Raw genomic sequence first — 22,963 nt, forward strand, 5'->3', positions numbered from 1 at the left:
GAGAAGCTGCAGCCAACACAAAATCTTAGCCAGGTGTTGACTTTGCTACTTTTGGTCATGTAAAGACTTTTTTCCTCTCTCCTTTATTGAAAGGCATTCAATGATGAGGAAGATATCACCGAAAAAGCCAGTTTGACAGTGCTTTTAAAGCGGTCATGAAATGTTTTAAAAAAATTTTGACTACATAAGTATTCAGAATTCTGGTTGCAAATGCAATACTATACCTCAACTCCTTTCATCATCCGTGTTCATTTAATGGCTATAAAAGCACCATTTCATTGCCCGAGCTCGCATTCCCTTAACTGTACAGCTGAAGTCACTTTAATTCAGTCCATTAAACGTCTCTGTCGTCAACAAAACATGGCAATGCAGCAATGTTGGCTGAGCCATAGTTGACCGAGGGTCGCAGCATCACCCCGTCTCGAGTGCCACATCGTGAATATGTTGTTTCCACTTTGATAAGTTGTGTGGCACTGTCTGACAATGTGGCACATGGTTGGCATAGCGAAGACTAAGCCATCCAAAACACATTTTAAAACGCAACCTAACACAACCAGTGAGAAAAAACAGGGACGCTCCACTGAGCAACCAAAAAGGCAAGAATGCACATGTGACGGAGCATGCAAGTCTTGTACTTGAAAGCGAAGCACGTAGATCACTTGCTGTACTTGCACCAAGGCTGGGCAAAGATACTTTGAAATTGTAATGCGATAAGATACAAGATACTTAGGCAAAAAGTATTGAAGGTACAGATACAAGATACTATTGAAAAAACTATATCCGATACGATACTTGCCAACTGTATCTTAAGATACTTGAATGCATTCGAAAATTTATTCTTATAGACCCCCGCAATCTAGTAGCAAATGTGTATGCACAAAAGGGACTGCTTGAAAATTTCTGAAATGTACCCAATTTCATTTTAATGAAACGTTTGTTGGGATCTCAAGTTTTGTTACAAAGTAAATTAGTTTACTTCCGAATAACTTATTGGAGTTTGTTTTAGCTGCTTAATAGGACAGTTCTGTAGGCACTTCGCTTACAGCGGCTCTTGCTTGTCATTTCTGTGATTGATGGGAGTCGCGGATGAGCTTGCTGACAAGCTAGTGGATTGTCATCTAACCACACGAGCTTCAATAAGAAGCCTTCGCACGATGGCGCAAATACCGGTGTGCAGTTTCAGCTTGTCCATAAAAGGCAGTTTTGCAATACCAAATCACAGGTGCACAGCAGCAACAACGCTAGCGTCATTTTTGTGAAACATTGTGTATATAGGCTTACGTAGAGCGCATAAAGCTGTTACTACTTTTCTTATTCTTATCTTCTGGCATGAACCGTTTATTATCAATGTACTCACTAACGTGAAAAAATTTTTCTTGAGCGAGAGAACATGTGCACCTCAATTTCTCAGACCTACTCTACAGTTACATGGTAATAATATGAAGAAAGCGGCAGTCACTCTAGTAGAAATGAAGCTCACTAATGAGCTAACTTGTGCCCAGAAAACTAAGTAGCCTAACTCAAAGTACAAGCAAGGTGCATTGTACTCTGATAGCGGCAATAAGTGTATTGTCGGCCTTGCGTAATCTGATCATTGGCAAAGTGCATCTTGTATTTACACAGCAGTGATCACAACCTCAAGCGTATTGCTGGTGCACATGTAAGCTCACAAATCAACAAGAGTGCATATACTGTGCGTACTGCGCATATGTAACCTGAAAAACTGATTGATATGTGGGATTGAATGTCCTAAAACCATTATATGAATATGAGAAGACGCCGTAGTGGAAAACTCCGGAAATTTCGACCCCCTGGGGTTCTTCAACCTGCACCCGAATCTGAGCACACAAGCTTACAACATTTTCGCCTCCATCGAAAATGCAGCCGCCGCAGCTGGGATTCAATCCCGTGATCTGCGGCTCAGAAGCCAAGTAACTTAGCCACTAGACCAATCTGATACAATAGTTGTTAAGTTTTTACGTCCCGAAACTTGGTTATGAGGAAGGCAGAAACAGTGGGCTCTGGAAATAATCTTAAACGTGCAATCAAATCTAAATACAAGCGCCTCTGGCATTTTGCCTCTATCGACGTCAAGCTGCCGCAGCAGCATTTGTGCGCAATCTTGGCAGCACAGTCTGAGACAATGCCCAAGTTTACGAAACATTGTAAACAGTTTGCGCCGAGCGGTCATAAGTTATTTTTGTGACTTAGACTCGATCACTCCAAAATGGGAGGGAAAAAAAAAAGAGTGTGTGGCAGTGTATCTTTACAAATCCTTGCGGGATGATGCTGCTAATCATTCTATTGTTGCCTATACCTACGATTACCTGGCAATTAGTTATAAAAGTAAAAAAAAAGGGGAGGCCTAAAACAAGGAAAACAATCATAACTAAAATAGAAAAGCCATTCTGTTTCAAGCATTCATGGTGAATAAGTTGAGATGCATGATACAGGCGGTACTCCTATTAGCTATGACATTTAAGCATCAAGTATCGTCAACTCACTTGCTAAGGTAAGCTAATAAAGAAACGGTACCTATTGAAAATTGCCAGAAATGGCTCGTTGGAACGTTAATAGAAAAACAGACCATTTGATGTAATAATGTTTCTTGAATCCTCTTTGCAATATCTTTAGGACAGCTCCTAATTATCCCCATTATTATAATGCTAACTCCATTTGGCCATTTTACCAAGTAGTAAGCAAAACATTTGGTGCTGTATACTCAACGAATGCCCACATGATCACATATTTGTTTCCCAAATCACCTTGGCAGAAGACTTAACTCAAGTGAATATACACGTGTAAATGATTGCAAAAGTAAAGCAGACAAAGGTAAGGATAAGACAGAGAGCTTAATTTGGGTGCACTTTACAAAAGGCACATTGCAATAAACGAGACCGAAAAGAAAAAAAAATCAGTTAAGATCCCTACGTGATGTGTGAGATGCAAGCGAAGGACAACTGAGTAAGCACTAGTGCTAACAATCATATTATAATTTCAAGAGATTTTTGAATAGAAACAGCAGGAAGAAAGTGGCATGGTTTGCCAAGATATGGTCTGACAAGTAAGCGCTTGTTTTATTAGTTAGACAGCAACATCATAATCTGTGTGGTCATTGCCACACGCACTGTGTTATGTGACGCTTTCAAGTGACTAAAAGTAAGTGTCATGGCTCTGACACAACTAAAAAGGGAAGAAATCTTGAAAACAAAAGGCACGTGGGCAAGAACATGAACATATACTGTCCAGACTGCTTGAGCACTGTCGTGTGGCTCTGCTTCACCTAAAGGAACGCATACACCTCATTGCCTGCTTTGACCGGTAGAATCAGGCGATAAGATAAAATTGTCACTGCCCTTAGTTTTATTCAGGTGCCTTAGCGGCAACAGTACCAGCCTGTGAAGCGGAGTTCAGCCTGAGATTAATGTTTCGCACTGTATAGCGATGCAATTGCAGTATCTTGTATCTCAAGATACACGATACATTATCGAATGTAACAGAAATACAGATATATATACTCATCTAGCAAAACATCTCACAATACAGATACAAGATACTCAAAGAGTATCTAAGATTGTGTCTCAGATACATGTATATTCGATACTAGCCCAGCTTTGACTTGCGCAGTATACAACTCAGAGCGCAATAGGTAATTGCATTATTTTTTTTCCGGTATTTCTGTACATGTATTATTTCCAGCAAACAGAAAAATAATGCTCTGCGTACAACTTCTCTTAACATGTGATGTCACATGTTAGTGCCTATGGCGGCTGATGGAGCCGCAGTGTCGTTTAGGGGCCCAATAAAACTGCGATTTCTATCGGGCACCATTAATTATTGACTGAAAAATGAGCCAAAATATCTCGAAATTGGCATGTCTAATTCTATTTTAGGCAGAGAAAATTAAAACCAGGCAGCTTCATTTTCTTTACACGACCACTTTAATGCAAGCCCTGACAAAAGCAGGACCCCTACTAAACTGCTAGCCATTAAATATTTCACTTTTAAGACCAAGCCTTTGTTGTGCCAGATCTAATATACTTTATATACATATATAAAATGATGATCAAGAAACCCTACAAACAGGTTCACTCTTCATAACTTCCTCAAGAGATACTATATAACTGGATTACTCTTTGGTGACAGATGCTGGCAATTCTGCAAAGTCAGTTGACCCACAAAGCTCCCGAGTTAACAAGTAATTCCAGGACCTTTTTAGTCAAGAGACCTCCTTGATTTACTGAGAAAACGGCATCTTCCTGTCCACACAACTCATGTTTTCTTTTTTTCAAATTAAAGGGGTGGTGCCGCCATATTTGTGGTTTGCGCATTCTTTGCTGCAAGCGTTTCTTTTAGCTCCAGAAAGCATGATACACGCACCAAGGAATTTATTCTCGTTAACTTTAATAAATTTGCCTTTCTTATGTGGATAATTTTCGGTTTCCTTTCTGGGCGCTGAATCGGGCTGTGACGTGGCAGTGTAGATGGCTAGGTCACGTAACCACACAAGAACGTGACGCATGTCTCGCTGATTATCGTCTGCTCTCGCACAGACGTTCCACACAAGCACCTGTGAAACAAACGTGCAGTAGCAGCCGCGATGCTTTGACAGTACAGTACGTACATAGCAAAGGTCTCCAGAGATCCCTCCCCTCACAACAAAAGGTGTGCGCACAGAGCGTGGTAAGAGGGGTGCAAATACAGCTCCACGCATTGACATAATAGGGAGGGGGACACTGCAACTTGGGGGGGGGGGGACCAAGTCAGCCCTATATATTGACATACTAAGGAAGGGGGCCCTGTGACGAACCTTTGTCCCCCCTGAAGGGGAAACCTGCTCCCACCTACGCTCACAACAGATTTGGTGAGACGTCACTGCAACTTTCGTTTACCTTCCCACAGAGCTACGACAGTTCTGGACATATTTGGGATGGGCTTCGGTCGGGAGAAAGAGTATTTAGGTACACTTTGGCAGTGAATTTAAATATATTTTAAACGTCTGAAATGTCGGACCATTTATGTGGAGTGTCCTAGCATACAGAAAAAACCCGCAAGAAGCTTCTTTCACCCTCGAAATTTGGTGTCACCACCCCTTTAAAAATCAGGCAAATACTGAGCAGCAAACAAATGCAGATTTGAAACAAGTTTTTTAGCAGGCAACACTGCTCCTATTTTTTTCTCCCTCTCTCTTCTGGCCTGTTATTCAGCATCAGGTTGTAAATACCCACAGAAAGAAGAAGAAGAAAAAACACATGCTACAGTTAGTAGACAATCACCTATGCAAAGTGTTTCTGCCTAAGGAATGCATGCAGTTCACTTGCCAATGTAACAGTAAAATCAACCTCCCATGCTCATACTCACATTTGGGAGACTATTTGACCACTTCGCTACAAGTGTTTTAGAGAAAACAAGTTTTCCATGCAAGCAGCTCAGTGCATGTTCAGCCTGTTCTTTGGTTTCATAGGTGACAAAGCAGTAGCCTCTGGGGTGCCCTTTCAGAGGACCAGCCTTGTGGAAAAGGAAGTCAAATTTCTTGACATTGCCATACTTCTTTAGTAATTTAATGAGCTGGAACCTGTAAAAAGCAAAATAAATTGCTCATTAACATAAATAAGTGCTCTGATATACCATAGTATGGATGAACATCATATTTCGGAAAAATAAAAGCACCGTCCTCATGGCACCTTTATGAGTCCCTGAAGTCTACAAGAAAAACACAACATAACTATTTACGCTATGTTTTTTCACTCAGCTTCAAGGCTCTCAACACAAACAAAATGGCGGAGGGCTAGCAGATAGGCTATCATTGTTATTGTTAGAGCAAGGGTTTTCTTTTCATACACTTGCAGTCTTGTAGTATTATGTGCAAGGTTATACAAATGTAAGATATAGTAATAAAATCTCATAAATGTTCTGAAGAACGAAAATGTCACTATACTTGAGGCCTTATCAGAAGAAATTATATACAAAAGTATCAGTTCTTTATCAAGGCTATGATGACATCAGGTTTTCTAGCAGGTAAATGTAATGCACGATTGTAACTTCACACAAAATCTGAGAGCAGAATATTTGGAGCATTCTGTGCCTAATACTAGTGATAAAATACCTTTGTAACATATGCTAAATTTCCATGGGTATTGTATAGAGAAAAGGGTCTCAAGTTTGCTAGGCGCCGTTCGCCGTCCTAGCGGAGAGAGGGCAAAGCTCCGGTAGCTCAGACGGGCTGCGCTTGCTTGGTTTTCGCGTTGCGCTCACAGAAAATGTGTTTTTTGGGCTTTTATCTTGCATTTTGCATGCTATGGGTGCCGCTCCTACATCATCCTGGAAAGCGTGTACGCACTCCTGCTGCACTGTGAGCAGCTGCAAAAGTTTAAAAATGTGGCAGAGCTGAAAACTGCCCGTCAATTTCTCAGGTTTCCAATGCAAGCAGTGCGACGAACAGTGGCGTCAAGTGTGAATTAGGGCACTTCGTCGATAGTTCCGTGGTCTTGTAGCTTAGAAGAACTTTTTGTTGTGCACACTAACTATTAACCGGGAGAACTGTGATGGTCGGACTCACATGAAAAGGAAGTGCGTTTGTAAACTTAAGCTACAGCAAATAGACAACCGCTGTACATTCTAGATTGGGTGCCAACTTTCCGAGACAACCATTTGTAATGCGAAAGCGGCGTAGCTTGCAACCTTAATACACCACAGTTAAAATATCGCACCTTAGCCCTGCAAGTGTTTTAATTAACTGATGGCTGTAGAATTCTCGTCAACGCTCAGTGTAAACAGATTTATGCATGCTGCGTGTTCGCACTGAGCATTTATACGTACAGGTCTTGCAAGCAACACCCACCGATAAGTTAGCAGGATGAGGTGTTGTGCTGCTAGGATTGAAGTCATGAGTTCGATTCCCGCATACGCCAGTTACATTTCCATGGAAGCAAGACGTAGTAACATTGTGCTTAGATTTAGGTGCAAGAATGGTGTTGCACATTTTAAGCGTATGGTGGGATGAAGCTAAATGTAAACAAAAGTGGCGCTTGGTGTATGCGCACCCTCTGTTCGTTGTCGTCATCATGCCTTACACTTCAAACAGATTTAGGTGAGTGTTAAAAAAAACCTCAAGTGGCCGGAATTAACCTGAAGCCTCACACCGCGGCGTGCCTCCTAATGACAACATGATTTTGTGATGTGAAATATTATATCCTTGCATCCACCTGAGCCACGGACGATATACAGCTGCCACTATGAAAACGAGTTGACAAAAGAACCAAGACGGCAATGAAATTTTAGATTGTTTCGCAAAATTAGACACAGTTATCAGGTGCAAATCTTGGTGTAACTAAAAACATGCTCGATCCTATGGGGTATTGTACATGATGACGAATACCAAGCGAGCTCTCAAAGCAACAGAAGCGACATTCAAATCAGTAAACATGCTGCATGATCAAGTATGCATATCATCCGAAATGAAACACGCCCTGCAGGAAACACGCATGGTCGAAGTGGGCATAAAATACTTTTATTTTGTGTGTGCGCGCACATCATTATGTTTTAAAAGGAGATGTGAAAAAAAATCCAAGGTGGCACTGAACTTACGATACAAAGTTAAGATCCGATGAAAACCTCGGCAAAAGTGAAACTCTTATGGAATTGAACACTGGGCGTTGCAATAGTGCCAGCGACTTAACAGGGCAGACGTAAGCTAAGGCTCTTCACACTGACCTCCCAATAAATTTAAAGCGGCAGGACAAACTTGGCATCTAACCAATCGAAATCCAAACACTACGTACAAATGCATACGAAAGCGTGGTGGTGGTATGCTGACAGCTCCAAGAAGACACACGACTCCCGCAACGAATGCGCGTTTTATGGGTAACATACATATATATTTCGCCATCACCTTACTTTTGATGTCATAGAAATGCGGCTATCACCATAAACACGCACATAGCACTTGCTCAAAGACATCGTGTTTGACTTGCTTGGTCCCACAAAGGTTGTCAACTAATCACACTCGGTTCCAGCGAGATTCACACCGTGAAAACCTTTTTACAATCTTTTTAAACCTTGGGATCAAATTTTAAATGAACGAGAATACCACCGCAGCTGTTGTATCAGTTTTTCTGCGTACTAGCTCACTCATTATGTTCTTTAGTTTCAAATTTTCATTGCAAACAATCACTTTACGAGGTAGCTATCTAAACTGGTAGTTAAGAGTGCGACAGCAGCTACAATGCACGACGACACAATTTGAGAGCAATAAGCGTTCTCCCTTTTCTTTGTCGTGCAGCATCGTAGCTGCTGTCGCGCTCATGGGTACAAGTTTAAATAGCCACCTCGTTAAGTGAATTTCCTTTCAATGGTTTACCCTTGAGGACCATCATCCTGTAGGTAGACATGATGCTCGAGACCACTCGTCGCCTCAGTGAGGCGAAGAATGCTTAATTAACCTGGCAATTTTAGAGGTACAAAAGTTGTAGCCTACACATGCGCCTGTCTGTCGTCTGTCTCACGTGTGTACGTATTTTGTAGTGCTAAGATCACCATGTTATGTGATCACCAACTCGCCCAATTAGTTCTTGTTAAGAATGTTTATTTATTCCATGGGCGACGTCGCTGAATGCACCGCCGAAACAGCTCATTTCAACCACGCGTTTCTTTCACAAATGTTCATATCTGCGGAATATATCTGCGCCTCCGGTGCTTCACGCTTAACATTACCCTTTGTGGCATGACGGGAGATCAGACCAGCATTTCACACAAATCATCAGATATAAGACTACATAATCCCTGGCAACTCTTGAGAAGAAATCTGTACATATGATCCCATAAACAGACGTCTCAGCTTTTCTGAATTAGTTGCGTGTGCACGGCAGTAATATTTCGTTTAATTTTGCAAATATTTTTAGAGATTGTTTGTGAGATCCGTATTCATTTGAAGTGCCCTACCACAGAAAGCGCGATTATGTAAAACCTACTAGATTATTTACAAAAATGGACGTAACTTTCAAGGTAAACCACAATGCAGTTAGTGAATAGAAAACGTTCTCATTTTGTATCTAATTTTTCGGCACACACGTTCTAATTCCCAAGTATACATAGCTAGTTGTATTAAGTTAAAACCTCTTGGCTTGTATTACCCATTTCCTCTAGCACGCAGTAAAAAACACGAATGAATTGCATCAAAAATTGCACAGTAAATGAATGAGGGTTCTGCTTATCCTTGGCTATGTTATCAAAACTTTTCGCAGTTTGAACAACTTTCACTAGTTAAGTAACCTTCAACCTGATACCTTGAGAGATATGCATTGTGAAATGAAGGAGTAAACACCACCGTATCGCTAAAAAGTGGGTACACGGCAGGCGCAGAAGAGCGGCGGTGGAGCAGGTTAGTCCTTACCATGACGTCACATTTCCACGTCAGTAGAGACATCAGTGTTCATTCTCGGGGCTAATGCACTCTGATGGCTCATTCACAATTGCCAGACAAAGTCAACATGGCAGTGAGGCCATAGTTACACCCCCTCATGTCCCTCTTTTTGCACATGGACTTCACATGGCTTCTAGCCTTTATGAAAATCGAATGCAGCAGAAGAATATCTGTGGCAAGTGCAAGTGAAATTATTTGCAATATTGATTGTTGGTGGGCCAGTTGGTACATACTGGGCATGGAAGACAAGACAGAAAGCTAGAAGAAGCTGATAGTAGAGGCATTTCACTTTGCTAGTGCTGTGATGTCATTTATGTTTTTCTTATTTTTTGCATGTTTTGTGATAATAAACTCAGTTGCTAGTCAGTGCTGTGTATGTGTCCTTCTTTTAGCTTTCTGTACCATTTAGGCTTGCTGTTCCACACTCTAAAATTATCTGTATGACTAAAGTGAGCTTCCCCTGTGGCACATGCCCTAATACACTGCACATGGGCAGTGTATTCAGCACACAACATAATAATAGCACTGCTCCTTTGCTTGATAAGAAACACAAGCTATAAAATTTGTACAGTGAATACAACAGAGCTGCGAGTATGTCACTATATTTGCCTGTCTTTCATGCTCTGGTAAAAAAATGCCGCTGATCGGTATTCGAGGCTCCTGGGAACATGTGTGCCAAACATTACAGTACAGCATGTAACTTGACAAATACAACTTTTTTTCAAAGTCAGCTAGAAATAATTGCTGCTTCTCACAACAAAAGATGCCATATACCAAAAATGATCTCATTATAAGCACTAAGTCACATAGACGTTGGCTGATTTGAGCATTGTGAGCTAATTACCCTTGCCGCCCTTGTATGCCATCACGTGCTTATGCTCTCAGTCACACTGAAAGTAAGCAGTGTGTTAAAAAAAGAAGAAGAAACGAAAGAGCTTAAGGTCACGACACGCGCTGACAAACGGATGCGTTTTCTTGCCGCCTTGTCACCTCTCCCTTCCCTTTATGTACTTTTCAGCACGTTTGCTGGTTTGAAAGGAGAGAAAGAAAGCACTTAAAAGGTGTGACAAATTTCTGTAAATATGCTCGTACTTGACAGATTCTTGAAGTTTCTTGAGGCAGTCGATTCATGAGGCAAAAAGCTCCTTTAAAGGGCTTCTAAACTAAGAAGAAGTCAAAATTTAGCAGTGGTGTGGTAGTTGTGCACAAATCTACAATCAACTCATACCTGTGAGAATTTTTTAAAACAATGTCGCAATAGCAGAGTGACATGCTTTTGATGACTAATATGCCTCTTGTCTGGCATGTAAACTTGCTTCACCCTTCCCTTCGCAACCCGCCATATATTAGCTGGTGTTTCCTGAAGCTGGTGTTTCCTGTGCAAAATTTTGACATCGCACACCACAATGGGATACCAGAAAGGCTCGGAGAGGATAAAGGATTGTTCCCGGAAAATTTGTGCAGTGCCTGTGTCTTGCTGAGCTGCCACGTGTGGCATCACTGGTTGAGATGGAATTTTGAACACTGTGCATTTGTTGACATGAAATTTTTAAAGAATGTTGGCATTTTAGTGGCCCTTTAATTAAGCCATTTGGCCACTATTATGTGACACAAGATATGGTTTTCAAACTTAATTTAAAAAGGCACACAATAACTGTACCGGGCTTTGAGTAGCAATCTGTGATTGTAGTTCAATGCTGTGCTACCACATGGCAGTAGCTGGACGCTTTACAATTTGATAGTTACATTCATGTCACTGTAAAATATTACAGCAAGCTCGGGCTGACTTCTTTCCATTGTTTTTAAGGGACTACTTGCAAAAAATGTTGTCAATTCATATAGAACAATTGAGCTGCCTGGTATGTTGCTTCCACATAGAAAAATGATTGAAGAAGTGCTCGATTTTCAAATGGCCTTTATAAAGAAAGCACTCAGCAGAGCATAAGTCTGAATAATTTACACTATTCTAAAGTGCACCTTCAACCGGCTGTGTAGAGAAGAATGGCAAACACATCTATAAAAAGAATAGCAAAGAAGCACCACCGCATGACTAAGATAGCTTATTTTAAACCACTGGCTTTAGTTGTAGCTTAAGTCGCACTTCGAACATGAACTTTGACACAGGCCATGCCACCACAAGGTTTTGTTTCTTGTTTGTTCATCAATGATTAAAGGAACAGACATTTCATACTGTTGATTAATTGATATGTGGGGTTTAACATCCCAAAACCACCATATGATTATGAGAGACGCTGTAGTGGAGGGCTCCGGAAATTTCGACCACCTGGGGTTCTTTAACGTGCACCCAAATCTGAGCACACAGGCCTACAACATTTCCGCCTCTATCGAAAATGCAGCCGCCGCAGCCGGGATTCGAACCCGCGACCTGCGGGTCAGCAGCCGAGTACCTTAGCCACTAGACCACCACAGCGGGGCAACATTTCATACTGTGCCATGACATGATATATCACATAAAAAATGATAGAGATTTTCAATAGTGTGCATCAGAAGTTGGCATTATTGCTATGACTATGAAATGAAACAGGCTTCAAGCCAGTGAAAGACTGTCAGTTCATTAAAGTGCAAAGACAATGATTGGCATTTTTTTAGTAATTGCTAGGAAGATTTTGTTCCTTCTGGGCAGACTATAAATCAGGAATTTTATTCTGAGGCGCTGAAGAGACTCGGAAATAATTATATCCCCCCAAACGAAATTCCCACAACAAAAATTCCAACAACTATGGCCACTAGCTACCAGAAGGCAGCTATTATTGATTGATATGTGGGGTTTAACGTCCCAGAACCACCATATGATTATGAGAGACGCCGTAGTGGAGGGCTCCGGAAATTTCGACCACCTGGGGTTCTTTAACGTGCACCCAAGTCTGAGCACACGGGCCTACAACATTTCCGCCTCCATCGGAAATGCAGCCGCTGCAGCCGGGATTCTATCCCACGACCTGCAGGTCAGCAGCCGAGTGCCTTAGCCACTAGACCACCGCGGCGGGGCAAGGCAGCTATTATTCTCCCTCTATCCTATTCACTAATTTGTTAGCAATGAAATAAAAAAAGAAAAAAAGAACTCGCCAACCTGAATGACGAACGTTTCCCACAAACCACCCCAAATTATCAAGGTAATGGATTTTTCCCAGCCACCTCCAACCATTAAAAGAAGGCTGGAAAAGTGGATTTAGAGCTATGCATCTATGCGTCGTTCCCTATATATATATAGACAAGTAGATTTTTCATGAGCAGTCACAACGTGGTTTATTTCGACGTTCTGGCCTAGAGTCTGGCCTTCATCAGGATGAGATGGAATTTGATGAAGGCCAGACTCTAGGCCGAAACGTCGAAATAAACCACGTTGTGACTGCTCACGGAGGATCTACTTGACTACTTGGAACGCTACGGCCACTCAACCACCATGCCTGCTTATATATATATATATATATATATATATATATATATATATATATATATATATATATATATATATATATATATATATATATATATATATATATATATATATATATATATATATATATATATATATATATATATATATATATCAGTGTGACTACGTCCACTGTAGAACAAAAGCCTCTCCCATGTTCCTATATATATATATATTGTGGGCATTTGTTACTTGCATCGTCCTCATCCCTGCATGATCACAATCACCACCATCTGCTTGTCTCTTTGTCCTCATTGCCACTCTGGGTCATCATCATCGTCTGTGTACTGGCTCTGCTCGTTCATTTTGCGAGGTCTTTCCTCAATTAAACGCTGTCGCAACCAAGACTACCAAGACTTCATAATATATATATAGATAGATATTTTTTTCCTTGGCAGCACTTTTTCTTTTAGTTGCCACAGTAGTTTCCTTAGTGGTATTAACATGTATACACTCTGTTCTCAATTATATGAGCTGTAAAGGAACTTATTGTATGGTACACGAAGCAGCGCAATGGAGACATTCAAGGTGGACCACGACTCTCAGCAAGAGTGCAGTTTTTAGGAAATAGCAGAAGAGGATGACCAACCACAGTGTTCCAATGGTTCACCACAAAGCAAATCTTTTTTTTTAGCACGTGTTTTTTTATGGCAAGCCTATTGCTAAAGCTTTGTTATGATGAAGCAAATGCTAGACTTACAGCTGCAGATATATGACACAAAGTATACCTTTATAAAATTTTTTATAATTTAGAATGTAAGTGTTCACCGAGGCCAACCTGCTCAAAATATAGAGCATGCTTGTAACTATGGAGAAAGGACATGGAAAGTGAGGATGTTGCTTTTAACAGCCAAGCCAAGCTCAAGCTCTCCCGTTAAAAAGTATGAATGATTGTGTTTGATAGAGTAAAACAGGGTACATGCATGAAACTTGAAAATGTTTAAATTGCATGATGACTAAAAAAGTGTGCTAAATTGATTTTTAAAGTGGTTAAGACTATTTAAAAAAAAGAAAGACATGCTTCTGAACCATCAGTGATGATAATAACTAAAGTAAATCTCAACATTAGAACTTCTGTGTCTGCAGCTAACCCCTGATCGGCAATGAAACAACTACATAGGTTATGCATGTGCCAAGATTAAAACATGGTGTTTATTTTGCAAACATTTAAATAACTTAGCAAATGAAATGGCAATTATACCAGTCATGTGCAATCATCAGGTTTATGTTTAAGAAACACCACTGGTCCAACTCCTTTTTCAGCTACGCTTAAATCTTTATTTTCTCTTCTTCCACTTCAGAAATAAAACATAACAGGCAGAAATACCTCTGCCTTATCCCCGTATTCAGAAACACTCCTTGACTTGAACTTGACTTGAAACCACCTTCAATGCAGCGCATTTGAAATGCATCTGTGCGTTTGTGCTGCCTTGGCACCGCCTAAAGACAGCGCATTGAAAACGCGTTTTTGCTGCATTGTAGTCAGTGGCAAGCCAAGTTTAAATCAAGTAGCGTTTCTGAATACGGGGGTTACTGTTTATGGCCATATCTACATCAACAAAACCAATTTTTTCAAGTTCATCAACAAGACAGCCACAGACACCATCACTTAATGTTTGTCACAGTTTCTGCTGCTGCCATCATTACTTTTAGTAGTTTTTTTTTCTTGCAGGGAGCTTCTCAGGAGTGGTGTTGCACATGCTTTACATGCAGCCTCAGCGACGCTTGGGTATATAACAATTGATAGATTGCTTGGTGAAGCTGTCATTGCTTCTCGTGGTTGTTAGTGCTTTGATGTTATTGCTATACCTTTCTTTTCTTATGCAGCTCCTCGTACTGCTTTCACTTTGTTTGCCGTTTCTTTTTTCCGGGACTTACTAGATACGACATTATACTTAGACTGATTCGATCCTTGGCGATTTTGTGGTTTTAATTTCCGAGCAATTTTACCACTAGGGTATACATAATAAATAGTATTTATACATAACCTGAACACCTTTCAATACCCGTTAAGTAGAGCTGTAGCCAGCATAAACATTTTCAGTGGAGGCATCTGTTGTGCATTTATCACGACAGACTCAACCCTTTAGCCAAATTTGGTGGAACATTTAGTAAGAACAAAAAGTAACAAGCTAGTGTTTTGACATTCTGGCATGCAAAACGTTGCTGCTATGCAGGCCATGAATGGCGTTGCTTTTGCTTGACACAAACACCGGGAAAACTTAATCAAGTGTCCTTAGCTGGGCTCGAAGGTATGAACTAGGGGTGGGTGACTGACGACTTTTAAAAATAAATTGAATAGCAATCTAATAGCAGTCACACCAAATCGAATACAAATACCAATCTAGTATTTGTCAAATAGTTTTCAAATAATAAGGAAACCATTTCGAAAGCAGCCGTTGCCTGGTAGCATAATGATTTCCTAAACAGCTCTAGACTTACACAGCATTTTATTAGAAACGAATTTTCACAAATTAACAAAGAAGCATTACGATTACTTTTAAGCCACAAAAAAGTACAACAATTCTTTAAACTGAGGGAAGCATTTTACAGCTGCAGCTAGGGCCTCCGAGATACTTCGCCATTGCAGAATATAGCAGTGACTAGAGTATTTAAGGTGGTCTTTTGTTAACAGCTTTAAAATAAAACTGATACATAAATGTTAAGCAATCTTCATGAGTTAACATCATCATGAATGTCATGGTGAAAGTAGTGGATGGCTGGCGCTGCTGCTTCAGTGACACTGGGGTTTTAAGCAAAAACGCCTAAGATCTATAATATAGCATCGATAGTCCTGTAAGTACATGGACTGCATGCATCTGGGTAATACTAACATGATAATGAAGAAAGTTACTCATCGCTCTTCAAACGTTTCGTTATTTCAATCATTATTTCGTCGTTGCTGCGCCTTCCAGAAGTATTCGCTATATGCACTATTAGATTCGAGCACTGAATCGAACATAACGCTATTCGATTCGTTATTCGAAATTTTCTAATAATCGCACACCACTAGTATGAAAAAAAAAAAAAAACCGAGGCAGACAGAAAGCTCTTGTCCCTATTTTTGCGCTGTTTATTGCGATGAGAACCTACAGCGCCGTTAACTGCAGCAATAACAGTCACTAAGCTATCTCTGTAAGTGCCAAGCACGAAAAAAAGTTGGCTTTAAGATCGTTCAAGCGAGCATGATGTGGCCTCACTCACTCAGTCAGGCGGCTGTCAAGATTCCCGACCCATATTCGTTTGTTGTCTGTCTCATGAGGCAATGGTTCCACGGGCAGCGGTATTCTGGCGTCCTTTGCACAAACACAAAATCAAAACGTGATCACACACACACACCGCACGGAACGGCACTTAAACTAATTGCGAACATGCAAGAGCAGGAACGCCAACAACGCAACTGATGGAAGACGTAACCTCGAGAACGGTTACACTCGTCTCACCATTTCTATTTAAGGTCAAACCCCATAACCACGAAAATGCTCGCGACACGACGTAGATTGCCTTCGCGCGAACAGTCGCTAGCGCAGGTACAGCCGCTGGAACAGTTTTCTAGACGGGGGTAGAAGTGGAGGTGTTCTGTGCCGTGTGTGGGGTAGTGGGATCAGGGAGAGCGCGCAAGTCAGACATCTGACGTAAACGCTGCGAGATGGCGCAACCAGCGTGTGGGCTGTACGGAACGCGAAACTCAGAGCCTCAGCAATGCGGTGAAAGCCGTGTGCGCATGGTGTTTCACCGACAAAAAGAAGCGCGGAGTTATTTAGCATGTTTTTAAAAATTTCCTCAGGGTTAAGACAAGCGCAGAGAAACCTGGACAGACCGACATTTTAAGCTAGCGTGAAAATAAAGCTGACCCAACAAGTGCAGAAAACGGGTGCAGGACGATTGGTAAACTAGAGGTTCATGAACATTGTAAAGGTAAAAATGTGAATGGTTAAATTGTACATATAATTTGCCATTGACAATCGACATACGTTAGGTTTCAATAGCATTCACAAATAAGATTAAGCCAAGCAACTGCGGCGCCGCACGTACTAACACATTCGGAACATACAATTTCATTACGAGCGGTTTCGTTTGCGTTTGTACATATCCACTGAGAGCTTCGAATTTAATTATTCCCAAGACGATGCTGCTATGGCGCGGCTGTAGTAGTGACCCGAGATAGCGAAGTTTTATGACGTAGTAAAAAATAAAAACAAGAGTAGCAACAACGACAACAAGAAAACTTTATTGGCACAAAGCACCACAGTGTTCTCAAAGTACATGGCTGCAACGAGAGAGGCATTAAGAGCAATGGCTGATCTTCACACGCAATTTCTTTTTACGTCATTCATGTCACAATTTGTTGAGCTCTTTTACATAAAAATGCAGTATGGTCAGCAAATATAGAACTTTGGTCAAGTGTTTCGTGAGCGCATCTGGATGCTGGCTGAAACCTCGGGCATTACAACAAAAGTTCTCATTCACCTGCAACATCACATCCACTGTGCTGTCCCTGCAGAGTTTTTCTCGGCTTAAAAACACAGTGAAGATGTCTTAACTGCATGCCCAGAAAGCTCCTGTGAGGGATACAACGACGCTTCCCTGGTCACACATCGCAGAGAACTCAGTGTTTCCGATTTACGTATGAGAGGCTTCCAAAACAAGGGTCTTTCAGGGCGTACAGTCATAACGCTTCTGAAACTTAATTTCGAGCAACAGAACCTGCCATATAATGTATTAGATGGTCATCGCTCCTCTACTCTACCAATTATACCTCTCTGTGCTCTGCAGGAATACTCCGAAACATGCGTTCAACTGATACTAGGGTCGCTTTTTCAATCAGATGGTCCACTGCGAGAATTCTGGCTTCCTAAACAGGAGGAACTTGCGCACTCAGGAGAAAACTATTGTTGCACTAGCTCCGTTAATGTCGACTTTCCCCGAGCGTATGGTCTTAGCAATGTTATAAAATTACAGGCAAATATTGACAATAAGGAACTGCGTGGGTCTAGGTTGATTGCTCGGTGCGTTCATCTGTCCATGGGCGCGGCCATCACAAGTCACAACAAGCGCACGAATAGAGTGCCTAGAATATTTCTACTAGTGTCGTGAACGGGCCGGCCGAGGGGAAATGGTATGCGATACAGCCGCCAGGTGGCAGTACCGCTCTCTGGCGCGCTGCTTTTTCGGCAAGCTGGGGAGGCAGCAAGCTGGAGCAGACGCTTTGCGTTGAAATTGCAGTGGTGGTTTCATGGCTTAGCACGCGATTGCCTTGTTATCCTGCGTTTTCCATGCACACTGTAAATAAAGCGTGTGAATTTGAACGAAATGTATGCGAGCTCTCTGCCTTGTTGAGATTTTGTGTCCTCCTGCCGTGCCGCCTCTTCATAGATTGGCCGCTCGCGCGTTACCAATGCTACTTTTTAAATTGCGGTAATTAAGGGGTGGCCAACCGGGGGCTCCCAGCGGTACGACTGTTCAACACGAAAAATTACATATTTCTCTCCTCATCCGCGATCACCATTCCCTCCCGTAGGCTGCTGTCGCGACTTTGTTGTCATGTGCAGAATCGCAGGCACTGTACAAACCCTCTTCTCGCAACTTTTTATATATACAATGTATTATGGACACTTACTTTCCCTGCACTCGGTGGCAGGCCTGGACGCACCCACGTACAAGGGTCATTATCTCTTCGATTGGCCCTTCACGCCTCGAAGTAATCAGAAAAATAAATAATGCCAATGATTGATTGATTTGTGGGGTTTAACGTCCCAAAACCACTATATGATTATGAGAGACGCCGTAGTGGAGGGCTCCGGAAATTTTGACCACCTGGGGTTCTTTAACGTGCGCCCAAATCTGAGCACACGGGCCTACAACATTTCCGCCTCCATCGGAAATGCAACCGCCGCAGCCGGGAATCGAACCCGCGACCTGCGGGTCAGCAGCCGAGTACCTTAGCCACTAGACCACCGCGGCGGGGCATAAATAATGCCAAAGCAATGACAGTGCGCCAGACGAAACCACTGGCGAACAGGACCCCCTGCGAATGAGTTACCAGCAGTAAGGAAAAACAAACCAATACAAAATGTCAATTTACAATATCAACATTTATTGCAGAAGTCAGTGTCAAGAATTTATTTACATTTTTCACTTTGGCAGCTCCGAACTCCTAACAGATTCACAATGCCAGATTTCTTAATTACAAAAGCCACTGTACCAGGAACTTATTTACATTTTTTACATGAACAGCACTGAACACCTTACTGACACCGCCGCATTTTCAAGAGCTTTTGCTTCTCTCGCTTAGAGGACAGGCTCTTATTTGTTGCTTTCGTGAAGAAGTGCAGTCTGGTGAGTGCGTAAAACTTAATAATCGCTGTAGTGAGCTCAATAATCGCTGTAGTGAGCTAATGGCAGAGCCCTTATTTCGTGCCTGCGGACATGCTCGTAAAGCTGTGGACTTTTCATTCGCATAAGAATGCACTCCAATATCCACAGTTTGTCATACGACATGCCTATGGTCGACTTCCGAGTGGCTGCCTGAAAGCAGGTTTTGACAGCAATACGCTGCTTCACTGGCAGACCACTCAACTTTTTTTCTAAAGCAGCCCTGGCAAATCCATTGTTGACTGCCCGTAGCTCTTCAATGCTCCTTTGCGCCTTAGCCAGCTTCTTCTTGGCCCGGAACAACTGCACAGACTTCCTAGAAATGCGCTGCTTGAATGTGCCTCTGCGTTTCTTCTTCAGTCTGTTCCGCTGATTTTGAATCAGTCTCTTCAGGTACTTGCACCTCAAGCAAGCTTTCCCACCCTGCGTAGTAACCAAGCACTTGGGCGAAAAACATCCGCTTCCGAAACGGACGCACTTAGTGCCAGCGGCAGGCTCAATTTCGCAGCCGCAACAAAGAAGCAGATCGTCGGCCCTTTTCAGCGAAGCGAGTGCGTCAGTTTCGGTGCTGACATAGTGCTCTTCCACATTTATGCCGCGGCAGTAAGTACTGCAAAGGTACCCATCTGCAGCACCTACTTCCTTGCTTGACGAAAACACTACGTGTTTCAACACGCACACGTCACCCGGCACTGTATTGTAGTGCCATGCGAAGCACAATGCTTCTGGGTTACTGGGCAAGCAAATTTTGCTGCAAAATGCCGACGGCGGCGTTATGCTGTGAAACGGGTGCGGCGCCTGTGCTGTTTCCTCGCCAGCGGCAGCATCGTCACAGGCCTGGGAAGTCGTGGGTTCATTCGGCGCTTTACGCTTAGCAGGTGGAGCTGTGCAGTCAGCAATATTCCTCTCTTTTCTTTTTCGAGGCACTGGTTTAGTCAGGTAAGCGGGGCCATCCGGGAAAATGGTAGGAACGGCGTCCGGCGTTAGCGATGGTCGTTCACGGTCGAATTCGACGTCCTCGCCGTTGATGACATGCTTGAAAGTTCTTTGGATGTAGCGATCATCAAAATGACGAGAACACACTACACAAGTTTCGTCTAGAACTTTGTCACCTCTTTTGATGTTTCGCGCCCATTCTTGAAGACGAACAGGGTCTGCCGGAGCCCTGAACAGATACACCTTCTCCTTGAAAGACTTGTACCCGCCTTTGCACAAAGGCACAAAGCACGTTCTTCCTTTTTTTTTTTCAGGCATAGTCACACACAATCGCTGCACGAGAATTCACGGCACATATTCGAAACGTAGCGAGAACACGCTTCACCACACAGACAAGTCGCCACCCGACACAACGTTGAAAGGCCCGGCCGGCACGCAAACTGACGCGCCAGTTGCAAGTAGCGCCCCCTAACGCTGAATCCAAATCAATTTCCCAGTCGCCGATGGGGAAAGCGCCTGTTCATGACACTAGGAGAATATTCTAGGCACTCTAGCACGAAGGACCACTGACCAGCGGCAGTCACGCCAGCCAGCCCACGCGACTACAGCGCTGCCACAAGCATTCGGGTCTCGTCCGCACTCGCCGCCTGCCTTCAATGGGTAGAGCGCTCCGGCTGCTGATCCAACTACCACCTTATAGAACACTGTAGCCGAAGCCGTCGCGTGAATGAGGAAAGTATTTTTTTTTCTGTCACTGCATTTATTTTGGCCGAATTTACGAAGAAAAGCATGGCAGCTGCTGCATTTTCCTGATACGTAATGTTAAGGTGGTATCAATCCCATGTTCCACTAATACTTTTTTCAACATGGTTCGTATTGTCTCGGTACTAAATATTTTGATTTGCGAAATATAGAGGCAATCTAGCATTCCTCCTCTCTGTAGAATTGTATGGGGGAAAACTGGGCTAATTATCGTCATTGAATGGTATTACTCTCCTATCCTGACTCACCATTTTAATATTATATCCCGTACAGATATTTATTAGGTTGTCAACCGAAGCGCAGTTACGCACTAGATAACGGTGAACCCTGGTCATGTGATTGAAATGAATTACGTGAGAAGTAATTTTGCCGGAATATTGTAGAAGGCTTCAATTAGCCGACCTACAATCAGTCCTCACGTCTCTTGCAGTGAAAGTGCCTGAATGGGCATCATTTTCTTTTTTCGTCATCTGCATTTTTATTATGTTTTTGTAGAACAATGACAATATTCGTGTCATGTTCATTTACTGTACTATTGACTGCATCCAAATGAAAAGGTAACACGTGCAGCATAACGGCGTATTTCTCGAGGCAGACTACTAAAGAAAGAAAAAGTGCAAATTGTCACTGCTGTGTAACACCGCAGTGTTTCATGCCAGGTACAGTGTCATTTTTATGAAAGGCCTGCGCATGGCCTGCAGCTGCGTGCTACGACGGCTGCTGGCAGCGCGTTCGAGCGGGAGCGAGAGCAACCACAGTCTTTTTTCGCATCATCTCGCGGCGAGCAAAACAACCATTTGTTGCTGATATAGAAAAGCAAGATTACAGAGGCTAGAACGCTTTTCTAGCGGGAGCGGCGGAGTATTGGTGTAACATTTCTCGATCCTGTGGGTAGGTGGCGCTGCCGCTCGCTGGCACGCATTCAGCGCGGGCGCTTGCGCGCGCTATCCTGTCGTTCTACACCTTGGTAAATGAGCGTTGTTTCCTTCATTTCACTTTTGGCAGGCTCCTTGTCCTTTTCATCAACGCGAATTTAGCTCAAAAGACTGCTGGCTTCGGCTGAACAGTACGCGAATGTTGCTTGCTGAATCCGCGTACGTTGTAGCTCTGTTGGCCGCGATTGAAGTTCTCGAGCTTGCTGCGCGAAATAGGTATCCTGCCTTGTACCTACGCTTTTTTATAGTGTCTCAAAATGAAAGCGCCCTCGGCGTTGCCGCGGCACTAATTACGCAAGCGCCCACATTGTCGACAACCTAAGTAAATAGCTTAAAGTGAAACTGGGCAAAACGTTATGGCGCCTGGTCTGCAAACCGCGTACCATTAGTCCCCCACGTTTTTGCTGAAGACAGCACATTAACAGCGTCAAAGTAATATTGGAAGAACACAGTAGGTCAGAAATCAGCACATGCAACGTCTTTGCGGTTTATTGTATAACTTTTCACAACACGAAAGTGAAACACTGAACTTGACTCGACACTCGCTGGCACCACCTCATCTTCAAAAGCTTTTGCTTTTGCCTCTGCAAATTTCTAGATTTGTGGAGGCTTTGGCGAGAAAATGCAGCCTTGTGAGAGCATAGAATTTGATGATGTTTGCTGTCACTTCCCGGCCGTGAACTTGGCAGCCAACCATCTTGAGTTCATTGCCTTGGATAAAGCTAAGAAAACAGGTCATGCTCTCAGCATGCAGCTGGTTGTGGCTGAAAAAAACAGTAAACACGTTCTCAAGTTCTGTCACAAGGCATTGAAGTGGTTTCGATGGGTAAAGCAAGCCACCATGATCAAATGCTTGAGTTAGTGAAGCGTTACTATTCAACGTGGCCTGAACAGGAAGAATGCATAGTGATGATGCACACTCGAGAAACGATATTTCCTTCATGGTCTTGCGTACAACATAACCAGCTCCATAATAAATTAATCGGCTGTAACTCTTCTTTTCTACAAAGTCCTTGTGATGAAGCAAGGAGCTGTGCTTCTCCATTATATCTGCGGCATCTGCTAAATTTCCTTCAT

The 22,963-nt window shown here is 42.7% G+C and overlaps 1 protein-coding gene across 1 annotated transcript in view; it reads right to left on the reverse strand.

Annotated features, from left to right (window-relative positions):
• The window catches only part of LOC119161560 (putative RNA-binding protein 18), a 35,117-nt gene extending 18,626 nt beyond the window's left edge, over nt 1-16,491 (reverse strand). Inside the window, exons 1-3 of the mRNA XM_075879029.1 lie at nt 16,322-16,491; nt 16,083-16,174; nt 5,362-5,575 (exon numbers count right to left, since the gene is read on the reverse strand). Coding sequence (XP_075735144.1) covers nt 5,362-5,575; nt 16,083-16,174; nt 16,322-16,324 — 309 coding nt within the window. The 5' untranslated portion in view covers nt 16,325-16,491. The remainder of the gene's footprint in view (nt 1-5,361; nt 5,576-16,082; nt 16,175-16,321) is intronic.
• Nucleotides 16,492-22,963: the final 6,472 nt, after the last annotated feature.

Source organism: Rhipicephalus microplus, chromosome X (genome assembly GCF_043290135.1).
Source record: "Rhipicephalus microplus isolate Deutch F79 chromosome X, USDA_Rmic, whole genome shotgun sequence".
Lineage (NCBI taxonomy): Eukaryota > Metazoa > Arthropoda > Arachnida > Ixodida > Ixodidae > Rhipicephalus > Rhipicephalus microplus.